Consider the following 23,628-nt stretch of genomic DNA (forward strand, 5'->3'; position numbering starts at 1 on the left):
ACCCAACCCAACTCAACCCAACCCAACCCAACTCAACCCAACCTTGACCAACCCAACTCAACCTTGACCAACCCAACCCCCTCTTCCTCTTCCTCTTCCACCCACCCATGACCAACCCAGCCCCTCCCCCCAGGGGGTTTCCCCCCACCCCTGCCCTTCCCCCGGCGCCGCCGTGAGCGGCACAGAAATAGGCCCCGGAGTCTCCCTCCTGCAGCCCCTCCCCCTCCAGCACCGCCCCCTCCCCCCTCACCCTGAACCGCCCCTCCCCCTCCCCCAGAAGCTCCAGTTTCCCGCCAAATTTTTGGCGGATCCAGGCGATCCCGAAACGGCCGGGTTTGGCCCCAAAATGGCGGCAGAGGAGGCGCAGGGACCCCCCGGGGGGCTGGAGGTCCCCCCCGGACTCCTGCAGGGTCACGGCCGCCCGGAGCCCTGCGGGGGAGAGGAAAAAAATCATCAAAATTCAGAAATGGCGCCGTCCGATTGGCCGGGAAGGGGGAAAGGGGCGTGGCTAAGGGGAAAAAGGGGCGTGGCCCAACCTGGGAGGGCGAGGAGGGTCAGGAGGGTCAGAGCCATGAGGGGGGAGGGGGCCATGGCCGCCGTGTGCCGGGGTTGGCCGGGACGGGGCTTTTATAGGGGAAAGGGGCGGGGCTACGGGGAAAAGGGGCGGGGCTTCGTAAGGGAAGGGGGTGGGGTTTGTTTGGGGGGGTGGGGGGGGTAATTAGCGGGTCTGGGGTAATTGGAAGGGTCGGATGGGTTAATTAATAGGCCTCAGTGAATTGGAGGTTGGTTAATTAATACCTTATTTATTGATTAATAGGTTTAATTAATTAATTAATAGGTTTAATTAATTAATAGGTTTAATTAATAGCTTCTTTATTAATTAATAGGTTAGTCATTAATGAACAGGCTTCACTAATGAATAGGCTCGGTTCATTAATTAATAGGTCACGGTTAATTGGAGGTTTGCTAATTAATAGGTTATTTATTAATTAATAGGTTCGTCATTAATGAACAGGCTTCACTAATGAATAGGCTCGGTTCATTAATTAATAGGTCACGGTTAATTGGAGGTTCGCTGATTAATAGGTTCTTCATTGATTCATAGGTTTAATTAAATAATAGATTTAATTAATAGCTGCTTTATTAATTAATAGGTTATTTATTGATGAACAGGCTTCACTAATGAATAGGCTCAGTTCATTAATTAATAGGTCATGGTTAATTGGAGGTTCGCTGATTAATAGGTTCTTCATTGATTAGTAGGTTTAATTAATTAATAGGTTCTTGATTAATAAGTTTAATTAATTAATTAATAGGTTTTTTATTGATGAACAGGCTTCACTAATGAATAGGCTCGGTTCATTAATTAATAGGTCATGGTTAATTGGAGGTTCGCTAATTAATAGGTTCTTCATTGATTAATAGGTTTAATTAATTAATAGCTTCTTTATTAATTAATAGGTTCTTCATTAATTAATAGGTTTCATTGATTAATAGGTTCGGTTCAATAACTAATAGGCCCTGGTTAATTATTAGGTTATTTACTAATTAATAGGTTCTTTATTAATTAATAGGTTCTTTATTGATGAATAGGCTTCACTAATTATTAGGTTCAGTTCATTAATTAATAGGCCCCGGTTAATTGCAGGCTTCATTAATTAATAGGTTATTTATTAATTAATAGGTTCTTTATTATTTAATTGGTTCTTCATTAATTAATAGGTTTCATTGATTAATAGGTTCAGTTCATTAATTAATAGGCCCCGGTTAATTGCAGGCTTCGTTAATTAAGAGGTTCTTCATTGATTAATAGGTTCTTCATTAATTAATAGGCTTTGCTAATTAATAGGTTCGGTGCATTAATTAATAGGTCTGAGTTAATGGGAAAGTCCGATTCGTTAATTAATAGGTCCCAGTTAATTGGAGGTTCATTAATTAATAGGTCCGAGTTAATTGGAAGAGCCCAGTTCGTTAATTAATTGGTCCCAGTTAATTGCAAGACTCAGATTAATTAATTAATAGGTCCCAGTTAATTGCAGGCATCCATTTCATTAATTAAATCTTCCTAGTTAATTGCAGGGCTTTGATTAATTAATTAATAGCTCCGAGATAATAACAAGAGCCCGATTCATTAATTAATGGGTCTGAGTTAATTGCAAGAGTCAGATTAATTAATTAATTGGTCCCAGTTAATTAGAAGAGCCCAAATAATTAATTAATAGATTTCAATTAATTGCCGGTGCCCAGTTCATTAATTAATCAATCCCAATTAATTGCCGGTGCCCGGTTCATTAATTAATCAGTCCGAGTTAATTGCAGGCACTCAAATAATTAATTAATAGGTCGGAGGTAATGGCAAGGGCATAATTAATTAATTAATGGCTCTGAGTTAATTGCTGGCAGCCGTTTAATTAATTAATTGGTGTTAATTGCAAGAATCTAATTAATGGGTCCTGGTAAGGGAATTGGGGTAATTAATTAATTAATTAATTAATCCATCAGGATCGATCACGGGGGTTCAAGTAATTAATTAATCAAAACCAATTAATTAATTAATTAAGAAAGTTTATTAATTTCCGGCATTTATTGAGGTTTTAATTAGCAATAATTAATTAGGAATAATTAATTAGGAATTTATTGATTTAGCAATTACCTCTCGGCGAAATCTCCCCGGGGGGATTGATCTAATTAAATAATTGATTAATAATAATTAATTAATTAGACCACTCGTCAACTAATAATTAATAAATAATTAATAAATTAAAGGGAAATGCATTAAAAATAAATAATTAATAAATTAAAGAGAAATGCAATAAAAATAAATAATCACTGGTGGGGATTAATTAATTGCGATTAATCGGCGCTAATTAAGGGCAGGGAATTGATTGATGACGTCACCGCGGCCGCTTTTTTTTTGGCGGGAAAAGCCAAAGGCGGGAATTCCCCGCGCGGCCGCCAGGGGGCGCAGCGCGAGCGAAAATTAACCCCAATTAGCTCATTAATTAATTGGATACTAATTAATTTGATACCTCCTAATTAACAGCTAATTAATGACCCCCAAAACTCCAAATTTTCACCGTTTTTGCCCCAAAATCGCCGGGTTTGGACCCAAATCTCCGCCAGATCCCAACCCAGTAATTAACCCCAATTAGCTCATTAATTAATTGGATAATAATTAATTAAATGCCGCCTAATTAACAGCTAATTAATGACCTCTAAAATTACAAATTTTCACCATTTCTGCCCCAAAATCGCCGGGTTTGGACCCAAATCTCCGTCAGATCCAAATCCCATTAATTAACCCCAATTAGCTCATTAATTAATTGGATACTAATTAATTAGATAGCTCCTAATTAACAGCTAATTAATGACCCCCAAAACTCCCAATTTTCACCGTTTTGGCCCCAAAATCGCCGGGTTTGGGCCCAAATCTTCACCAGATCCAAATCCCACTAAGTAACCCCAATTAGCTCATTAATTAATTGGATACTAATTAATTAGATCGCTCCTAATTAACAGCTAATTAATGACACCAAAACTCCAAATTTTCACCGTTTTGGCCCCAAAATCGCCGGGTTTGGAACCAAATCTCCGCCAGATCCAAACCCAGTAATTAACCCCAATTAGCTCATTAATTAATTGGATACTAATTAATTAAATAGCTCCTAATTAACAGCTAATTAATGCCCCCCAAAACTCCAAATTTTCACCTAATTAGGATCCATTAATTAGGGTCGTTAACAGGTGTGAGTTCTTAATAAGGATCCTTTAATTAGGGTCATTAACAGGTGTCGGTTCTTAATTAGGATCCTTTAATTAGGGTCGTTAACAGCCGTGAGTTCTTAATTAGGATCCTTTAATTAGGGTCATTAACAGCTGTGAGTTCTTAATTAGGATCCTTTAATTAGGGTCGTTAACAGGTGTGAGTTCTTAATTAGGATCCTTTAATTAGGGTCGTTAACAGGTGTGAGTTCTTAATTAGGATAGGCTAATTAGGATCCTTTAAATAGGGTCATTAACAGGTGTCGGTTCTTAATTAGGATCCTTTAATTAGGGTCGTTAACGGGTGTGAGTTCTTAATTAGGACAGGCTAATTAGGATCGTTAATTAAGGTGGTTAACAGGAGCCAGTTCATAATTGGATTACTCAAGCCAGTTTAATTAGGATCCTTTAATTAGGGTCGTTAACAGGTGTGAGTTCTTAATTAGGATCCTTTAATTAGGGTCGTTAACAGGTGTGAGTTCTTAATTAGGATCTTTAATTAGGGTCATTAACAGGTGTGAGTTCTTAATTAGGATCTTTAATTAGGGTCGTTAACAGGTGTGAGTTCTTAATTAGGATCCTTTAATTAGGGTGGTTAACAGGTGTGAGTTCTTAATTAGGATCCTTTAATTAGGGTCGTTAACAGGTGTGAGTTCTTAATTAGGATCCTTTAATTAGGGTCGTTAACAGGTGTGAGTTCTTAATTAGGATAGGCTAATTAGGATCCTTTAATTAGGGTCGTTAACAGGTGTGAGTTCTTAATTAGGATCCTTTAATTAGGGTCATTAACAGGTGTGAGTTCTTAATTAGGATCCTTTAATTAGGGTCATTAACAGGTGTGAGTTCTTAATTAGGATCCTTTAATTAGGGTCATTAACAGGTGTGAGTTCTTAATTGGATTGCTCAGGCCAGTTTAATTAGGATCGTTTAATTAGGATCATTTAATTAGGATAATAGGTGTCGGTTCTTAATTAGGATCCTTTAATTAGGGTCGTTAACAGGTGTGAGTTCTTAATTATGATCCTTTAATTAGGGTCGTTAGCAGGTATGAGTTCTTAATTAGGATCCCTTAATTAGGGTTGTTAACAGGTGTGAGTTCTTAATTAGGATCCTTTAATTAGGGTCATTAACAGGTGTGAGTTCTTAATTAGGATCCTTTAATTAGGGTCATTAACAGGTGTGAGTTCTTAATTAGGATAGGCTAATTAGGATCGTTAATTAGGGTCGTTAACAGGAGCCAGTTCATAATTGGATTACTCAAGCCAGTTTAATTAGGATGGTGTAATTAGGGTGGTTAACAGGTGCGGGTTCTTAATTGGATCGTTCAGGCCGCTTTATGGGGATGGGAAACCTGATTGGTCGAGAGCCTCAAAGAGGGCGTGGCCAGCTGGAAAAAGGGGCGGCGCCCAGGTGGGCGGAGGCTGATGAACTCCAAGGGTCCCAATGTGGGGCCCAGAGTCAGGGTTGGGGTCAGGGGCTGAGCTGTTCCCATCCCCATCTGCCCTTGTCCCCGCAGGGCTCCGGGCGGCCGTGACCCTGCTGGAGTGCGGGGGGGACCTCCAGCCCCCCGGGGGGTCCCTGCGCCTCCTCTGCCGAGGGGCCGGGTTCGATTTTGGGGGTTATGGAATGTTCTGGATCCGACAGAGACCCGGGCAGGGGCTGGAGTGGCTCGCAGGGATCCACAGCGATGGTTCCAGCACCTTCTACACGCCATCGCTCCAGGGCCGGGTCAGGATCTCCAGGGACAACGGGCAGAGCTCGGTGACGCTGACCATGACCGACCTCTGGGACGAGGATTCCGGATCCCATTTCTGTGCCAAGGGTGCTGCTGGTTATGGTGATGTTGCGAATTTTGTTGACCATTCCCGTGGCAGCCCCGCCCCCATCTCACTGTGCCCACCAGCATCCCCAAATTCCCACTTCCTGTCCCAATCTTTACTCTTGGCACCCAATCTTGACCATTTCCCCCCAAATTCCCCCATCATTGCCTCACCTCTCACATTTCTCTGCAGCTTTGAGCGTTTGACCCAAATCTCAAAGGTTCACCCCCAAAACTCTGCCTTTCCTGCCCCAGATCTCAGCGGGGTCACTTGTGACCGTCGGCCCCAAACTCGGCTGGTTCTGCCCCAATCTCAGCTCCTGGCACCGACCCTCAGCTCTTGGCTCCCAGTCTCAACCACGGTCCCCAAACCTGGGAGCAAATGGTGGAGATTTGGGGCCAAAAGGGCCAGATTTGGGTCCGTGGGGGTCAGGAATGGGGGCAAGGGTTGGAGGGAAGGACCTGGGGAACGGGGACAGGGGGGAACCAGGGATGGGGCGGGGCGAAAATATAACCAGCACCATAATGACAGTAACCAGGAGCAGATCTGGCACAGAAATGGGATCCGGAATCTTCGTCCCGGAGGTCGGTCATGGTCAGCGTCACCGAGCTCTGCCCGTTGTCCCTGGAGATCCTGACCCGGCCCTGCACCGACGGCGTGTACGCGGTTCCGGAACCACTGCAGTAGATACTCGCGATGAATTCCAGCCCCTGCCCGGGTTTCTGTTGCATCCAGAACATTCCAAATTCCCCAAAATCGAACCCAGCCCCTCGGCAGAGGAGGCGCAGGGACCCCCCGGGGGGCTGGAGGTCCCCCCCGCACTCCAGCAGGGTCACAGCCCCTCCCCCATCCCCAAACCTTCACTGCTTTCCCCAAACTCCCCTGGTTTGGTCCCAAATCCCCACCAGAGCTTCACTGTACTCAAAGTTGCATCAAATGGTGCAATTACCCCAATTTATTCATTAATTAATTGGAACCCTTGTCCTCAGTGTTCTGCACTGATTGCCCAATTATTATCTCGTTAACGACCCCCAAAACCCCCTGGGACCCCAACCCCGGCACATCCCGGCCACGGCCTCGAGCTCCCTCAGGCTCCTGGCCCTGCTGGCCCTACCAGGTGGGTCCCGCCCCTTTTTCCAGCTGGCCATGCCCACTCTGAGGCCCTCGACCAATCCGGTTTCCCATCCCCATCTGCCCTTGTCCCCGCAGGGCTCCGGGCGGCCATGACCCTGCTGGAGTGCGGGGGGGACCTCCAGCCCCCCGGGGGGTCCCTGCGCCTCCTGTGCCGAGGGGCCGGGTTTAGTTTCGGGAGTTTTGGGATGGGCTGGTATCGGCAGAGACCGGGGCAGGGGCTGGAATTCGTCGCAAGGATCAGTGACAGTGGTGGTTACACCGACTACGCGCCGTCAGTCAAGGGCCGGGTCAGGATCTCCAGGGACAACGGGCAGAGCTCGGTGACGCTGACCATGACCGACCTGCGGGACGAGGATTCCGGATCCTATTTCTGTGCCAAAGCCTCTTGCTCTGGGTGTGTTCCTGCTGCTGGTTATGGTGACCACGCCCGCCATGGCACCGAGCTCCTGGTTTTGGCTCCCTTCCCATAACAGAGTCCCCAAACTCTCCATTTTTTCCCCAAACCTCAGACCTTGATCCCGTTCTCGACTCCCTGTCCCTTTTTGCCCCTCATGCGACCGCTGGCGCTAACGCTCAGCCCTGGGCCCCAAACCTTCACCCTCGGCTCTCAGCTCTGGCTGTGCTCCCAAAAGTGCCCAGTTCTGCCCCAAATCCCGGCCCGTTCTGGGCAGGGCCCGGATGCTGCCATCCCAGGGCTGAACCGAGGCTCCTTTCCTCCGCCCCTGCCCGCGGAGAAATCCCAACCAGAGATTTCCCCCCGCGCCGCAAACCCGCGGGAATTCACCGCCAAAACCACTGAAAATCCGGGGATTTTGGCCAAGGGTCTGCACCGGCCCCAGATCCGACACCGAACCGCTCCTCCCGGCACCGGCTCTGCGCCGGCTCGGCCAATCAGGGCCCGGGGAGCTGGGGGAGATTGGGGGGAAATGGGCAAAAATTGGGGAAAATCGGGAATTGGTCAGCTTGGGCAGAGTTTGGGGGAAATGGTGAAGATTTGAGGGACAGAGCTGGGATTTTGGGGAAGGATCTCTGGGATTTGGGGACATTGGGTGACCACGGTGGGGGCGGGGCCGCTGCCGGCGCCGTCAATAAAAACCAAATCCGCTGCCCAATGTTTGTGACGCCGGGCACAGAAATAGGATCCGGAATCCTCGTCCCGGAGGTCGGTCATGGTCAGCGTCACCGAGCCCTGCCCGTTGTCCCGGGAGATCCTGGCCCGGCCCCGCACCGACGGCGCGTAGATGGCCTGGCCTCCGTCGTGGGTGATGTGGGCGACCAAGCGCAGCCCCTGGCCGGGGCGCTGGCGGATCCAGAACATGTCGTGGTTGCCCAGGGGGAACCCGGAGCTGTTGCAGAGCAGAGTCAGGGACCCCCCGGGGGGCTGGAGGTCCCCCCCGGACTCCTGCAGGGTCACGGCCGCCCGGAGCCCTGCGGGGAAAATCATCCAAATTCAGAAATGAACCAATCGGATTGGTCAGGAAGGGGGAAAGGGGGCGTGGCTTGTTGGGAAAAGGGGGCGTGGCCCAACCTGCGAGGGTCAGAAGGGTCAGCAGGGTCAGGGCCATGAGGGGGGAGGGGGCCATGGCAGATGGGGATGGGAACGTGCTGCTGCTGGTGCTGGTGCTGCTGGTGCTTATAGTGATGGTGCCGGCTGTGGCCCCACTCCCCGTGATGGTCACCCAATGTCCCCAATCCCAGCGATCCTTCCCCCAAATCCCAGCCCCGTTCCTCCAATCTCGGCCATTTCCCCCAAACTCCTCCCCTGCTGACCGAGCTCTGGACTTAATTCCCAATTTTTGCCCATTTCGCCCAAATCTCCCCCAGCTCCCCCAGCCCTGATTGGAGAAGGCCAGAACTGGGGCTGGGGGTGAAGGGGGTGAAGGTTTGGGGGCAATGGTTGAATTTTGGGGCAGGAGCAGGCGAGGGTTTGGGGTCAGCGGTCACCGTTGGTGCAAATGAGGGAGATTTGGGACAAGGGGTAATGGCTGAGATTTGGGGAAGGGTCTGGGTTTGGGGACAGGTGGGGACACTGAGATGGGGGCGGATCCAGCACTGGAGTCTACAAAATTAGCACCAAGATCCCAATTATCAGCGTAAGCTCGCTTGGCACAGAAATAGGATCCGGAATCCTCGTCCCGGAGGTCGGTCATGGTCAGCGTCACCGAGCTCTGCCCGTTGTCCCTGGAGATCCTGACCCTGCCCCGCACTGACGGCGCGTACGCGGTGCTGCCATCACTCTTAATCCCCGCGACGTATTCCAGCCCCTGCCCGGGTCTCTGGCGCATCCAGCCCATCCCAAATTGGCCGAAATCAAACCCGGACCCTCGGCAGAGGAGGCGCAGGGACCCCCCGGGGGGCTGAAGGTCCCCCCCGCACTCCAGCAGGGTCACGGCCCCTCCCCCATCCCCAAACCTTCACTGCTTTCCCCAAACTCCCCTGGTTTGGTCCCAAATCCCCACCAGAGCTTTCCTCTATCCCAAGTGCCCTAAACCCTGCAAAAAACCCCGATTCATTCATTAATAATTGGAACCCTTGTCCTGAGTGTTCTGCACTGATTGCCCAATTAATATCTCATTAACGACCCCCAAAACCCCCCGGGACCCCAACCCCGGCACATCCCGGCCACGGCCTCGAGCTCCCTCCAGCTCCTGGCCCTGCTGGCCGTACCCGGTCAGTCCCGCCCCTTTTTCCTGATGGCCACGCCCACTTTGAGGCCCTCGACCAATCAGGTTTCCCATCCCCATCTCCCCCTGTCCCCGCAGGGCTCCGGGCGGCCGTGACGCTGCTGGAGTGCGGGGGGGACCTCCAGCCCCCCGGGGGGTCCCTGCGCCTCCTCTGCCGAGGGGCTGGGTTCAGTTTTGGGAGTTTTGGAATGTTCTGGATCCGCCAGAGACCGGGGCAGGGGCTGGAACGGGTCGCAGGGATTAAAAACGACGGCAGTGATTCCGGCTATGCGGATTCGGTCAAGGGCCGGTTCAGGATCTCCAGGGACAACGGGCAGAGCTCGGTGACGCTGACCATGACCGACCTCCAGGACGAGGATTCCGGATCCTATTTCTGTGCCAGATCTGCTTATGCTGGTACTGGCTGGGAGAGCGTTGCCCATGCTTTTGTGCCCAGTTCCGCGACTCCATCCCCGCCTTTCTCCATTCCCCAGACCCTTCCCCAGACCCCACCCCTGACCCGGTTCCTGTCCCTCTGTCCCATCCCTGAACTGGTTCATCCCCAAATCTCCCCCATTTTCCCCAAATCCCACCTCTCAGCCCCACCCCTCACCCTTGGTGCCAATCTTTGTGCCCACCCCTCAGGGTTCGGTGCCCCCTGGGCGGGTTTGGTGCCAGGGGTGCAGATTTGGGGCTGCCCCCGAGGATTTATCCCCGCCCAGGGCTCTCTGTCCCAACCCCCGCCGGGACGGGGCTGCTGGGGACACCCCTGGAGCTGTTTGGTGTCCCACCAGGGCTGTCCCCACAGGGCTGTGACAACGGCCAGGTGCCAGCAGCCCACGGCCCCACTGCAGTGACAGAACTCGATGTCACAGCTGGCTTTAAAAGGGCTTTGGCCAATCACAGGAAGGAAAATCCGATGGACATGGTGGCCCGAGATCCGGCCAGCCTCGTCACTTTTGGGGGTCTTGGCTGGGACTTGGAGCTACGGCGGAGATTTGGGGCCAGGAGCTGAGATTGGGGACAGGGCCAGAGCAGGGCTGGGACACGGGGACAGGAACGGGGTCAGGGGTGGGGGTTGGGGAACGGGGACGGGGGACAGACGGACATGGGCGAGGCGCCAATACCATAGGCATCGTTATAACGAGCACCCCATTCAGCATGCTTGGCACAGAAATAGGATCCGGAATCCTCGTCCCGCAGGTCGGTCATGGTCAGCGTCACCGAGCTCTGCCCGTTGTCCCTGGAGATCCTGACCCGGGCCTGGAGCGATGGCGCGTAGTAGGTGTAGTCACCACTGCTGCTGATCCCTGCGACAAACTCCAGCCCCTGCCCGGGTCTCTGGCGAACCCAGCTTATGGAAAAACTCCCGAAATCGAACCCGGCCCCTCGGCAGAGGAGGCGCAGGGACCCCCCGGGGGGCTGGAGGTCCCCCCCGCACTCCAGCAGGGTCACGGCCGCCCGGAGCCCTGCGGGGACAGGGGGACATGGGGGTGCCAGAAGGACCCTGAGGATCTGGCTGCAGCTCTGCCCGGGCTGGGCCGATGCTGGCCAGGTGTGGCTGCAGGTGTGCTCGCTGGGCCCTGAGGGGTTTCCCACAGAAACCAGTCCCGGAACAACGGGCCCCGCCCACTCTGGCCCTGACTGCTCCTGTTTCAGGAACTTGAACTTTCTGTGCCCATTTTTAATTCATTTATTCCCCACTGACTGTTCCCTGTGCCCCCCTCGGCCCAGGGTGATAAAACACCCCAGAGTTAACCAAAAACTGTGAGTTTCACCCCAAGTTAACCAGACGGATTCTATTGGCCGGCCCACGAGGGTTCTGTCTCTCCATTGGTGGCTCTGTGCCCCTCCCCCCTTTCTCTCTCTCTCTGTTATCTCCTTTCCAATCCCTCGATCCCGTTGGCTGGGTCACCCAATCCGATGGCAATAAATGAAATCAATCAATTGTAACGAACTGAAATTGGTTCTGATCAGGGCTGGGATCCCCTCGGGGTTGGTTTTGCACTCTGAGATCAGGGAAGGAACCGTCAGGGCCCGGCTGGGACGGGGGGATGGGGACAGGGCCAGAGCCAGGGTGGGGTCAGGGGGTGGGGTCAGGGGGTGGGGTCAGGGCTGGGGTCAGGGGTGGGGTCAGGGGCTGAGCTGTTCCCACCCCCATGTCCCCCTGTCCCCGCAGGGCTCCGGGCGGCCGTGACCCTGCTGGAGTGCGGGGGGGACCTCCAGCCCCCCGGGGGGTCCCTGCGCCTCCTCTGCCGAGGGGCCGGGTTTGATTTCGGGAGTTTTGGTGCACAGTGGATCCGCCAGAGACCCGGGCAGGGGCTGGAGTGGCTTGCAGGGATTGACAGAAGTGGCAGCGCCGCGTACGCGCCGTCGCTCCAGGGCCGGGTCACGATCTCCAGGGACAACGGGCAGAGCTCGGTGACGCTGACCATGACCGACCTCCGGGACGAGGATTCCGGCGTCTATTTCTGCGGGAAATGTTATTTTGCTGGTTGCAATTACGAAGCTTATGGTACTGACGTTGGTTTCGGCCCTGCCTTTGCTCTTGGGATCCCAAATGTCCCCAGAGCCCTGACCCTGCCCCCAAACCTCCCCCATGGACTCGGCTCGGGACCCTCTGTCCCCATCTGCCCCAAGGGCCAGCACTGACCCCAAACCCTCGCCTGCTCCTGCCCCAAACCCAACCATTGGCCCCAAACCTTCACCCCCAGCCCCAGTTCTGGCCTCCGCCAATCAGGGCTGGGGGAGCTGGGGGAGATTGGGGTGAAATGGGCAAAAATTGGGGGAAAAGTCGGGAATTGGGACAGCGATGGCGGAGACTGGGGGGAAGGTCAAGAAAGGAATCAAGGGGCTGGGATTTGGGGTGGATTTGGGGATTTTGGGACATTTGGGGAGCCAGGGCTGCAGCCTTGGGGCCACCCCCATCATCATCACGGCGGTCACAATGTGGCGAGCACAGCGAGAGGATTCCAGCCCCAAGCCGAGGAGCAGCTCCCGGAGCTGGAGGCCGGGCAGGAGGACCAGGAGTCCCCGGTGGGAGGGAGGAGCCGACGCCGCGAGGTCGGGGCTCTGCAGCCTCCCCCCACTTCCTCCCCGGCCGCTGCTGGGGCCCGGAAAAGGAAAGAGAAAGTTCCTGGATTTGGTCCCTTGGAACAGCTGGGTGTGAGCGAGGGCAGCCCAGCTCCTGGAGGGGCCGGCAGAGCGCCAGCTGCAGCCACAGCTGGCTGTGCTGCCCTGGGGTGATCCCCGCTCCCAGCTGGGACAGAGGAGAAGGGCGAGGCTGGGGAGAAATGGTCAGAACTGGGGGGAACGCAGGGCTGGGGCAGCAGGGGCGGAGTGTGGGGGAAATGGCCGAGATCGGAGGGGAAGGGCTGGGATTTGGGGCAGGATGAGAGAATTCTGGGATAGTTGGGAACAGAGAGGAGAGGGCTTGGGAGCACCACCTCCATCAACACCATAAGCAGCATTAGCATAACCACTGGTGTAACGTTTGGCACAGAAATAGGATCCGGAATCCTCGTCCCAGAGGTCGGTCATGGTCAGCGTCACCGAGCTCTGCCCGTTGTCCCTGGAGATCCTGACCCGGCCCTTGAATGACGGCGCGTAGTAGGTGTAGGCACCGCTGCTGTAGATCCCTGCGAGCCACTCCAGCCCCTGCCCGGGTCTCTGGCGGATCCATTGCATGTCGTAGTTCCCGAAATCGAACCCGGCCCCTCGGCAGAGGAGGCGCAGGGACCCCCCGGGGGGCTGGAGGTCCCCCCCGCACTCCAGCAGGGTCACGGCCCCTCCCCCATCCCCAAACCTTCACTGCCTTCCCCAAACTCTCCTGGTTTGGTCCCAAATCCCCACCAGAGCTTCACTGTACTCAAAGTTGCATCAAATCGCGCAATTACCCCAATCCATTCATTAATTAATTGGAACCCTTGTCCTGAGCATTCTTCATTAATTGCCCAATTAATATCTCATTAACGACCCCCAAAACCCCCCCGGGACCCCAATCCCGGCACATCCCGGCCACGGCCTCGAGCTCCCTCCGGCTCCCGGTGATGCTGAACATGCTGGCCCTACCAGGTGGGTCCCGCCCCTTTTTTCAACTTGTCACACCCACTTTGAGGCCCTTGACCAATCAGGTTTCCCATCCCCCATGTCCCCTTGTCCCCGCAGGGCTCCGGGCGGCCGTGACCCTGCTGGAGTGCGGGGGGGACCTCCAGCCCCCCGGGGGGTCCCTGCGCCTCCTGTGCCGAGGGGCCGGGTTCAGTTTTGGGGATTTCTGGATAAGCTGGTATCGCCAGAGACCGGGACAGGGGCTGGAATACCTCGTTCAAGTCAACAAGACTGGTTCCAATTACTACCGCACAAATTTATTCAAGGGCCGGGTCAGCGTCTCCAGGGACAACGGGCAGAGCTCGGTGACGCTGACCATGACCGACCTCCGGGATGAGGATTCCGGATCCTATTTCTGTGCCAAGGGTGCTGCTGGTTCCTATGCTGAAGCTTTTGCTTAGAGTCGTGACCCCGTCCCTCTCCCTGTGACCCCACGTGACCCAGATTTCCAGACCCTTCCCCAACCCCACCCCTGACCCCGTTCCTGTCCCCGTGTCCCAGCCCTGCTCTGGCTCTGACCCAAATTCCCAGCTCCTGGCCCCAAAGCTCAGCTCGGGGCCCTCTCGGGGCCATTTTGGCTCCTGGGCTGGACCCGGCCCCTCTGCCAGGATCCCCGGCCTGGAACTCGACCAGCCCTGCCCAAATCTGCGCTGCTGCCCCAAAGCTGCCACCGCTGGCACCAATCCCCGACCTTTGTCCCCAAAGCGGGAGCCTGGGCCTCAAATCCCGACCTTCAGGGCAAAGTTTGGGGCAGAAAGAGGAGATTTGGGGTCAGGAGTTGTGGTTTGGGCTGGGCGGGTGAGAGCTGGGGCCAAGGCAGAGCAAGGTTGGGATCAATGGTCACGGGCTGGGGGTGGGCTGGGGGTGTGGGGGAAGGGTCTGGGGTCTGGGACGGGGGGGGACTCGGGGATGGGGGTGGGGACTGCACTAAGACCAGCAGCAGCAGCAGCACCCCAACCAGCCACAGCAGCCTTGGCACAGAAATAGGATCCGGAATCCTCGTCCCGCAGGTCGGTCATGGTCAGCATCACCGAGCTCTGCCCGCTGTCCCTGGAGATCCTGACCCGGCCCTGCACCGACGGCGCGTAGTCGGTGCTGCCAAGGATGTAGATCCCTGCGAGCCACTCCAGCCCCTGCCCGGGTCTCTGGCGGATCCAGCCCATCCCAAATCTCCCAAAATCGAACCCGGCCCCTCGGCAGAGGAGGCGCAGGGACCCCCCGGGGGGCTGGAGGTCCCCCCCGCACTCCAGCAGGGTCACGGCCACCCGGAGCCCTGCGGGGACAGGGGGACATGGGGATGGGAAACCTGATTGGTCGAGAGCCGCAGAGTGGGCGTGGCCATCAGGAAAAAGGGGCGGGACTGACCAGGTAGGGCCAGCAGGGCCAGGAGCCGGAGGGAGCTCGAGGCCGTGGCCGGGATGTGCCGGGGTTGGGGTCCCAGGGGTTTTGGGGGTCGTTAACGAGATATTAATTGGGCAATCAATGAAGAATGCTCAGGACAAGGGTTCCAATTAATTAATGAATGGATTGGTGTAATTGCGCGATTTGATGCAACTTTGAGTACAGTGAAGCTCTGGTGGGGATTTGGGACCAAACCAGGGGAGTTTGGGGAAAGCAGTGAAGGTTTGGGGATGGGGGAGGGGCCGTGACCCTGCTGGAGTGCGGGGGGGACCTCCAGCCCCCCGGGGGGTCCCTGCGCCTCCTCTGCCGAGGGGCCGGGTTCGATTTCGGGAGATTTGAAATGGATTGGGTTCGCCAGAGACCTGGGCAGGGCCTGGAGTGGGTCGGGAGCATCAACACTGGTGGCAGCACCTGGTACGCGCCGTCACTCAAGGGCCGGGTCACGATCTCCAGGGACAACGGGCAGAGCTCGGTGACACTGACCATGACCGACCTCCGGGACGAGGATTCCGGATCCTATTTCTGTGCCAAAACCACTGTTACTGGAAATGTTCATCCTGGTTATGGAATTGGCCCCCTCCCCATCCCTGCATCCCCCCCGTCCCCATGGCCCAGACCCTTCCCCAAACCCTGGCCCCTGACCCCATTCCTGTCCCCGTGTCCCAGCTCTGAACTGGTTCTGCCCCAAATTCTCGGCTCCTGGACACAAAATTTACCCAATCCTCTACCCTCGGCACGAAATCGCCATTTTGCAGAAAGTTTTGGGGCAGAAAGAGGAGATCTGGGGTCAGGAGTTGTGGTTTGGGCTGGGCGGGTGAGAGCTGGGGCCAAGGCAGAGCAAGGTTGGGATCAATGGTCACGGGCTGGGGGTGGGCTGGGGGTGTGGGGGAAGGGTCTGGGGTCTGGGGCAGTGGGGACTCAGGGATGGGGGTGGGGAGAGCATGAGCAGCGTCAATATAACCAGCACCATAAGCACCACCAGTATTAGGGGATTTCACACAGAAATAGGATCCGGAATCCTCGTCCCGGAGGTCGGTCATGGTCAGCGTCACCGAGCTCTGCCCGCTGTCCCTGGCGATCCTGAGCCGGCCCTTGACTGAGGGCGCGTAGTCGGTGCTGCCACTTCTGCTGATACTTGCTACGTATTCCAGAACATTCCTTGGTGTCTGTCGATACCAGCCCATCCCAAATTGCCCGAAATCGAACCCGGCCCCTCGGCAGAGGAGGCGCAGGGACCCCCCGGGGGGCTGGAGGTCCCCCCCGCACTCCAGCAGGGTCACGGCCGCCCGGAGCCCTGCGGGGACAAGGGCAGATGGGGATGGGAACGTGATAGGTTGAAATCCTCAAAGTGGGTGTGGCCAGATGGAAAGATGGGCGGGCCCCACCTGGGCAGAGGCTGATGAACTCCAAGGGTCCCAATGTGGGGCCCAGAGTCAGGGCTGGGTCAGGGGCTGAGCTGTTCCCACCCCCAGTGTCCTAGGCTGACTCTATGATGCTCTCATCCCCAACCGTCTCGTTCCGTCTATGCTGAACAGTCAGGTTTGCACCTTTCAGACTTGCTCCAAGGACTGAGGGGGCAGAGGAGGCGCGCAGTTTGTTCTCAGACACTGAACTCACTCCGACACATTCCTGCTCCTGGACTGCGTGGTTCTGCGGATGAACAGACGGCGGGACAGGGCTCTCTTTTTTTCCTTGCTTTTTAGTTAGTTTAGCTAGCTGAGGCAAAGGAGTTCCCTGGACTGTGGGGTGTTTTTTTCCCTTTTTTCCCCTTTCTCTGGACCTGTTCACACCTGCTCTGGACTGAACAACCATAAGAGCACCAGCAGCTCACATCGGTGGGCCGGGCCGGGCCTGGGCCACGGCATTTCCAGCGCCGGAGGGACTGATAAGGGACTGAGTGAGCTGAACTGGAATCTGGGGAGGGGACTTTCTGGGTTTGTCATCTCCTTTGGAGCAGCAAGGGGTTTGATTGTTTAATATTAAGTTTTCTTGTTTAATAAACAGTTTGTTCCACTTTTCTCCAAGGAAGTATTTTCTCCTGGACCGGTTGGGGGAGGGGTGGTAGAATCCGATTTCCTTGGGGGGCCCTTTGGGGTTCTCTCCCAAATTTGCCCTGAACCAGGACACCCCATCTGCCCTTGTTCCTGAGGGCTCTGGGCGGCCGTGACCCTGCTGGAGTGCGGGGGGGACCTCCAGCCCCCCGGGGGGTCCCTGCGCCTCCTATGCCGAGGGTCTGGGTTCGATTTCGGGAGATTTGCCGTTGTCTGGATGCGCCAGAGCCCCGGGCAGGGGCTGGAATACGTCGCATTGCTGGACAGCAGTGGTGGCAACATCGGCTACGCTGATTCGGTGCAGGGCCGGGTCACGATCGCCAGGGACAACGGGCAGAGCTCGGTGACGCTGACCATGACCGACCTCCGGGACGAGGATTCCGGCGTCTATTTCTGTGCCAGACATTACGATGGTTATGGTGCTTTCTCTGCTGGATATGGTGTTGTTGCTGGTTGCGGTGCTTTGGGCTGCACATCCCATGGCCGTGTCCCCTCCTGTCCCTGTCCAGACCCTTCCCTGACCCAAACCCCAGCCCTGACCCCATTCCTGTCCCCGTGTCCCAGCTCTGAACTGGTTCTGCCCCAAATTCTCGGCTCCTGGACACAAACTTTACCCAAACCTTGACCCTTGGCACGAAATCGCCATTTTGCAGAAAATTTGGGGGCAGAAAGAGGAGATTTGGGGTCAGGAGTTGTGGTTTGGGCTGGGCAGGTGAGAGCTGGGGCCAAGGCAGAGCAAGGTTGGGATCAATGGTCACGGGCTGGGGGTGGGCTGGGGGTGTGGGGGAAGGGTCTGGGGTCTGGGGCAGGGGGGGGACTCGGGGATGGGGGTGGCACCATCATCAATACGACCAGCACCAGCAGCACCAGCACCAGTACCAGCACCCTTGGCACAGAAATAGGATCCGGAATCCTCGTCCCGGAGGTCGGTCATGGTCAGCGTCACCGAGCTCTGCCCGTTGTCCCTGGAGATCGTGAACCGGCCCTTGACGGAATCTGCATAGTCTATGTTGACAGCAGTTTTGCTGACACCTGCGACGTATTCCAGCCCCTGCCCGGGTCTCTGGCGGATCCATTGCATCCCAAAACTCCCGAAATCGAAGCCGGCCCCTCGGCAGAGGAGGCGCAGGGACCCCCCGGGGGGCTGGAGGTCCCCCCCGCACTCCAGCAGGGTCACGGCCGCCCGGAGCCCTGCGGGGACAGGGGGACACGGGGGTGCCAGAAGGACCCTGAGGATCTGGCTGCAGCTCTGCCCGGGCTGGGCCGATGCTGGCCAGGTGTGGCTGCAGGTGTGCTCGCTGGGCCCTGCGGGGTTTCCCACAGAAACCAGTCCCGGAACAACGGGCCCCGCCCACTCTGGCCCTGACTGCTCCTATTTCAGGAACTTGAACTTTCTGTGCCCCTTTTTAATTCATTTATTCCCCACTGACTGTTCCCAAAGTTGCTGTGGCTGGCTTGGGTGCTTATGCTGCTGGTCCTAGTGCTGTCCCCACCCCCTTCCCCAAGTCCCCCCTGTCCCCGCCCCCATCCCTGACTCCCCGCCCCGTCCCAGCCCCCAGACCCTTCCCGGACACCCCCAGCCCACTGATGGGAAATTGATTGGGAAATGGCAAAATTGGGGACATCGGGAATTGCCCCTTTTTCCAGTGGCAACGCCCACTTTGAGGCCCTCAACCAATCAGGTTTGTCATCCCCATGTCCCCTTGTCCCCGCAGGGCTCCGGGCGGCCGTGACCCTGCTGGAGTGCGGGGGGGACCTCCAGCCCCCCGGGGGGTCCCTGCGCCTCCTCTGCCGAGGGTCTGGGTTCAATTTCGGGAATCACGACATGTCCTGGATCCGCCAGAGACCCGGGCAGGGGCTGGAATACGTCGCGAGTATCTACAGCAGTGGTGCCAGCACCTACTACGCGCCGTCGCTCAAGGGCCGGGTCACGATCTCCAGGGACAACGGGCAGAGCTCGGTGACGCTGACCATGACCGACCTCCGGGACGAGGATTCCGGATCCTATTTCTGTGCCAGATGTTACACCAGTGGTTGTGGTTATGATGCTGCTGCTTATGTTGTTGGTGGTGGTTGAGATCCCAAGCCGATTCCTCTGTGTTCCCAACTATCCCAGAATTCTCTGATCCTGACCCACATCCCAGTCCTTTTTATCAAATCTTCACCATTTTCCATCAGATTCTGCCCCTGCTGCCCCACCTCTCGATTTCCCCCCACTTTTGCCCATTTCTCCCCAATCTCGGCCTTCCCCTCACCCCGGGGCCGTTTGCCCAGAACCATCCCCCAACCCATCGCCAACCACGGAGCCAAAACCCCAAACTGATCGTGCCCCAAACCAGACTAGTCTGGCCCCAAAACTCACCCACTTTTACCCCAAATCCCCACTTTGGGCTCCCAGCCACAGCCGCTGACACAAATCCTCAGAATTTGTCCCCAAAGCGAGACCCTGGGCCTCAAATGCCGACCTTCAGGGCAAAGTTTGGGGCAGAAAGAGGAGATTTGGGGTCAGGAGTTGTGGTTTGGGCTGGGCGGGTGAGAGCTGGGGCCAAGGCAGAGCAAGGTTGGGATCAATGGTCACGGGCTGGGGGTGGGCTGGGGGTGTGGGGGCAGGGTCTGGGGTCTGGGGCAGGGGGAGGGATTCTGGGATGGGGGTGGGGACGGCACTAAGACCAGCAGTATCAGCACCCCAACCAGCCACAGCAGCCTTGGCACAGAAATAGGATCCGGAATCCCCGTCCCGGAGGTCGGTCATGGTCAGCGTCACCGAGCTCTGCCCGTTGTCCCTGGAGATCCTGACCCGGCCCTTGACCGATGGCGCGTAGTAGGTGCTGGAACCACTGCTGCTGATCCCTGCGACCCACTCCAGCCCCTGCCCGGGTTTCTGGCGGATCCATTGCAACCCAAAACTCCCGAAATCGAACCCGGACCCTCGGCAGAGGAGGCGCAGGGACCCCCCGGGGGGCTGGAGGTGCCCCCCGCACTCCAGCAGGGTCACGGCCGCCCGGAGCCCTGCGGGAACAAGGGCAGATGGGGATGGGAAACCTGATTGGTCGAGGGGCTCAAAGTGGGCGTTGCCAGAAGGGAAAAGAGGCGGTGCCCACCTGAGCGGAGGCTGATGAGCTCCAAGGGTCCCAGTGTGGGGCCCAGAGTCAGGGTTGGGGTCAGGGGCTGAGCTGTTCCCATCCCCATGTCCCCCTGTCCCCGCAGGGCTCCGGGCGGCCGTGACCCTGCTGGAGTGCGGGGGGGACCTCCAGCCCCCCGGGGGGTCCCTGACCTTGCTGTGCCGCGTCTCCGGGTTCCATGTCGGCGGTTTCCTCATGTTCTGGATCCGCCAGAGCCCCGGGCAGGGGCTGGAATACGTCGGGAGCATCAGGAAGGAAGGCTGGAGCTCCGCGTGCGCGCCGTCGGTGCAGGGCAGGGTCAGGATCTCCAGGGACAGCGGGCAGAGCTCGGTGACGCTGACCATGACCGACCTGCGGGACGAGGATTCCGGATCCTATTTCTGTGCCCGCTCTGGCTGTACTGGTGGTGCCTATAACGCTGGCTGTATTGATGGTGCCGGCCATGGCCCCATCCCAGCCAGCAGCAGCAGCACCGTGACCATCTGTGTCCCTGGCACAGAAATAATCACGGCCCCTCCCCCATCCCCAAACCTTCACTGCTTTCCCCAAACTCCCCTGGTTTGGTCCCAAATCTCCACCACAGCTTTCCTCTGCCCTAAGTGCCCTAAACCCTGCAATTAACCCCAATCCATTTATTAATTAATTGGAACCCTTTTCCTGATAGTTCTGCATTGATTGCCCAGTTAATATCTCGTTAACGACCACCAAAACCGCCCGGGACCCCAACCCAGGCACATCCTTGGCCATGGCCTCGAGCTCCCTCCGGCTCCTGGCCCTGCTGGCCCTCCCAGGTGGGTCCCGCCCCTTTTTCCAGCTGGCCACGCCCAGCTTGATGCTCTAGACCAATCAGGTTTCCCATCTCCATCTGCCCTTGTCCCCGCAGGGCTCCGGGCGGCCGTGACCCTGCAGGAGTCCGGGGGGGACCTCCAGCCCCCCGGGGGGTCCCTGCGCCTCCTCTGCCGAGGGGCTGGGTTCGATTTCGGGAGTTTTGGGATGGGCTGGTATCGGCAGAGACCCGGGCAGGGGCTGGAATTCGTCGCACAGATCAGCAGCAGTGGTGGTGGCACCGACTACGCGCCGTCGCTGAAGGGCCGGGTCAGGATCTCCAGGGACAACGGGCAGAGCTCGGTGACGCTGACCATGACCGACCTCCGGGACGAGGAATCCGGATCCTATTTCTGTGCCAAGGGTGCTGTGGCTGGTTGGGGTGCTGCTGCTGCTGGTCTTAGTGCCGTCCTCAACCCCATCCCCGAGTCCCCCCTGCCCCAGACCCCAGACCCTTCCCCCACACCCCCAGCCCACCCCCAGCCCGTGACCATTCATCCCAACCTTGCTCTGCCTTGGCCCCAGCTCTCACCCGCCCAGCCCAAACCACAACTCCTGACCCCAAATCTCCTCTTTCTGCCCCAAAACTTTCTACAAAATGGCGATTTCGTGCCAAGGGTCGAGGATTGGGTAAAGTTTGAGTCCAGGAGCCGAGAATTTGGGGCAGAACCAGTTCAGAGCTGGGACACAGGGACAGGAATGGGGTCAGGGCTGGGGTTTGGGAAAAGGGTCTGGGACATGTGGACTCCAGGATACAGGGACAGGGATGGGGTCAAAACGATCAGCAGCAGCACCCCAACTACTGTAGGCAGATTTCCCGGAAAAATAGACGCCGGAATCCTCGTCCTGGAGGTCGGTCATGGTCAGCGTCACCGAGCTCTGCCCACTGTCCCTGGAGGTCGTGGCCCGGAACTGCACCGACGGCGCGTAGAAGGTGCTGCCAATGGTGATTCCCCCGAGCCACTCCAGCCCCTGCCCTGGTCTCTGGCGGATCCAGAACATTCCATAACCCCCAAAATCGAAGCCAGCCCCTCGGCAGAGGAGGCGCAGGGACCCCCCGGGGGGCTGGAGGTCCCCCCCGCACTCCAGCAGGGTCACGGCCCCTCCCCCATCCCCAAACCTTCACTGCTTTCCCCAAACTCCCCTGGTTTGGACCCAAATCCCCACCAGAGCTTCACTGTACTCAAAGTTGCATCAAATGGTGCAATTACCCCGATTCATTCCTTAATTAATTGGAACCCTTGTCCTGAGCATTCTTCATTGATTGCCCAATTAATATCTCGTTAACGACCCCCAAAACCCCCTGGGACCCCAACCCCGGCACATCCCGGCCACGGCCTCGAGCTCCCTCCAGCTCCTGGCCCTGCTGGCCCTCCCAGGTGGGTCCCGCCCCTTTTTCCAGCTGGCCACACCCACTTTGAGGCCCTCAACCAATCAGGTTTGTCATCCCCATGTCCCCCTGTCCCCGCAGGGCTCCGGGCGGCCGTGACCCTGCTGGAGTGCGGGGGGGACCTCCAGCCCCCCGGGGGCTCCCTGCGCCTCCTCTGCCGAGGGTCTGGGTTCAGTTTTGGGAGTTTTGGTGCACAGTGGATCCGCCAGAGACCCGGGCAGGGGCTGGAGTGGCTCGCGGGGATTGACAGAAGTGGCAGCACCGACTACGCGCCGTCGCTCAAGGGCCGGGTCACGATCTCCAGGGACAGCGGGCAGAGCTCGGTGACGCTGACCATGACCGACCTCCGGGACGAGGATTCCGGCGTCTATTTCTGCGGGAAATGTTCTTTTGCTGGTTGCAATTACGAAGCTTATGGTACTGACGTTGGTTTCGGCCCTGCCTTTGCTCTTGGGATCCCAAATGTCCCCAGAGCCCTGACCCTGCCCCCAAACCTCCCCCATGGACTCAGCTCGGAATCCTCTGTCCCCATCGGCCCCAAGGGCCAGCACTGACCCCAAACCCTCGCCTGCTCCTGCCCCAAACTCAACCATTGGCCCCAAACCTTCACCCCCAGCCCCAGTTCTGGCCTCCTCCAATCAGGGCTGGGGGAGCTGGGGGAGATTGGGGTGAAATGGGTAAAAATTGGGGAAAAGTCGGGAATTGGGACAAGGACTGGATTTGGGGAAGGATTTGGGGATTTTGGGACATTTGGGGAGCCAGGGGTGCAGCCTTGGGGCCACCCCCATCATCATCACGGCGGTCACAATGTGGCGAGCACAGCGAGAGGATTCCAGCCCCAAGCCGAGGAGCAGCTCCCGGAGCTGGAGGCCGGGCAGGAGGATGAGAAGTCCCCGGTGGGAGGGAGGAGCCGACGCCGCGAGGTCGGGGCTCCGCAGCCTCCCCCCACTTCCTCCCCGGCCGCTGCTGGGGCCCGGAAAAGGAAAGAGAAAGTTCCTGGATGTGGTCCCTTGGAACAGCTGGGTGTGAGCGAGGGCAGCCCAGCTCCTGGAGGGGCCGGCAGAGCGCCAGCTGCAGCCACAGCTGGCTGTGCTGCCCTGGGCTGATCCCCGCTCCCAGCTGGGACCGAGGGGAAGGGCGAGGCTGGGGAGAAATGGTCAGAACTGGGGGGAACGCAGGGCTGGGGCAGCAGGGGCGGAGTGTGGGGGAAATGGCCGAGATCGGAGGGGAAGGGCTGGGATTTGGGGCAGGATCTTTGAGGAATGGAGAAATTTGGTGACCACCATTGGGTGGTGAGGCCACTGCCAGAATTGCTGCCAATACGAGCAGGACCAGCAGCACCATAATCATCAT

General features: G+C 56.8%; 13 gene segments (V, D, J or C); 5 read left to right on the forward strand and 8 right to left on the reverse strand.

Annotated features, from left to right (window-relative positions):
• Positions 1-232: 232 nt before the first annotated feature.
• Positions 233-693, reverse strand: LOC132322777 (Ig heavy chain V region 441-like; the record flags this gene model as incomplete). The annotated part of the segment is given in 2 exon segments: positions 233-429; positions 537-693. Coding segments are annotated over 2 exon segments (252 nt in total), but the record flags the coding sequence as incomplete, so codon positions are not given.
• A 6,088-nt stretch (positions 694-6,781) lies between these two features.
• LOC132322769 (Ig heavy chain V region 6.96-like) lies at positions 6,782-7,201 on the forward strand. The segment is given in 1 exon segment: positions 6,782-7,201. A coding segment is annotated over 1 exon segment (381 nt).
• A 406-nt stretch (positions 7,202-7,607) lies between these two features.
• On the reverse strand, positions 7,608-8,316 carry LOC132322778 (Ig heavy chain V region 3-like). The segment is given in 3 exon segments: positions 7,608-7,622; positions 7,771-8,144; positions 8,245-8,316. Coding segments are annotated over 3 exon segments (444 nt in total).
• A 325-nt stretch (positions 8,317-8,641) lies between these two features.
• LOC132322779 (Ig heavy chain V region 914-like) lies at positions 8,642-9,460 on the reverse strand. The segment is given in 2 exon segments: positions 8,642-9,111; positions 9,424-9,460. Coding segments are annotated over 2 exon segments (492 nt in total).
• Positions 9,461-10,429: 969 nt separating this feature from the next.
• LOC132322780 (Ig heavy chain V region T601-like) lies at positions 10,430-11,068 on the reverse strand (the record flags this gene model as incomplete). The annotated part of the segment is given in 1 exon segment: positions 10,430-11,068. A coding segment is annotated over 1 exon segment (624 nt), but the record flags the coding sequence as incomplete, so codon positions are not given.
• A 244-nt stretch (positions 11,069-11,312) lies between these two features.
• Positions 11,313-12,046, forward strand: LOC132322781 (immunoglobulin heavy variable 3-23-like). The segment is given in 2 exon segments: positions 11,313-11,328; positions 11,544-12,046. Coding segments are annotated over 2 exon segments (504 nt in total).
• Positions 12,047-12,661: 615 nt separating this feature from the next.
• Positions 12,662-13,189, reverse strand: LOC132322764 (Ig heavy chain V region 6.96-like). The segment is given in 1 exon segment: positions 12,662-13,189. A coding segment is annotated over 1 exon segment (390 nt).
• Positions 13,190-14,319: 1,130 nt separating this feature from the next.
• Positions 14,320-15,373, reverse strand: LOC132322782 (Ig heavy chain V region 914-like). The segment is given in 3 exon segments: positions 14,320-14,372; positions 14,466-14,712; positions 15,299-15,373. Coding segments are annotated over 3 exon segments (375 nt in total).
• Positions 15,374-15,925: 552 nt separating this feature from the next.
• On the forward strand, positions 15,926-17,578 carry LOC132322783 (immunoglobulin heavy variable 3-48-like). The segment is given in 2 exon segments: positions 15,926-15,989; positions 17,034-17,578. Coding segments are annotated over 2 exon segments (594 nt in total).
• A 114-nt stretch (positions 17,579-17,692) lies between these two features.
• On the reverse strand, positions 17,693-18,466 carry LOC132322784 (immunoglobulin heavy variable 5-10-1-like). The segment is given in 2 exon segments: positions 17,693-18,310; positions 18,461-18,466. Coding segments are annotated over 2 exon segments (624 nt in total).
• Positions 18,467-18,519: 53 nt separating this feature from the next.
• LOC132322761 (Ig heavy chain V region 914-like) lies at positions 18,520-19,110 on the forward strand. The segment is given in 1 exon segment: positions 18,520-19,110. A coding segment is annotated over 1 exon segment (471 nt).
• Positions 19,111-19,391: 281 nt separating this feature from the next.
• LOC132322785 (Ig heavy chain V region 914-like) lies at positions 19,392-19,945 on the reverse strand (the record flags this gene model as incomplete). The annotated part of the segment is given in 2 exon segments: positions 19,392-19,477; positions 19,603-19,945. Coding segments are annotated over 2 exon segments (429 nt in total), but the record flags the coding sequence as incomplete, so codon positions are not given.
• Positions 19,946-20,079: 134 nt separating this feature from the next.
• Positions 20,080-22,844, forward strand: LOC132322765 (Ig heavy chain V-III region HPC76-like). The segment is given in 2 exon segments: positions 20,080-20,326; positions 22,538-22,844. Coding segments are annotated over 2 exon segments (363 nt in total).
• The last annotated feature ends 784 nt before the right edge of the window (positions 22,845-23,628 follow it).

The sequence above is a fragment of the Haemorhous mexicanus genome, unplaced genomic scaffold (genome assembly GCF_027477595.1).
Source record: "Haemorhous mexicanus isolate bHaeMex1 unplaced genomic scaffold, bHaeMex1.pri scaffold_124_ctg1, whole genome shotgun sequence".
NCBI lineage: Eukaryota > Metazoa > Chordata > Aves > Passeriformes > Fringillidae > Haemorhous > Haemorhous mexicanus.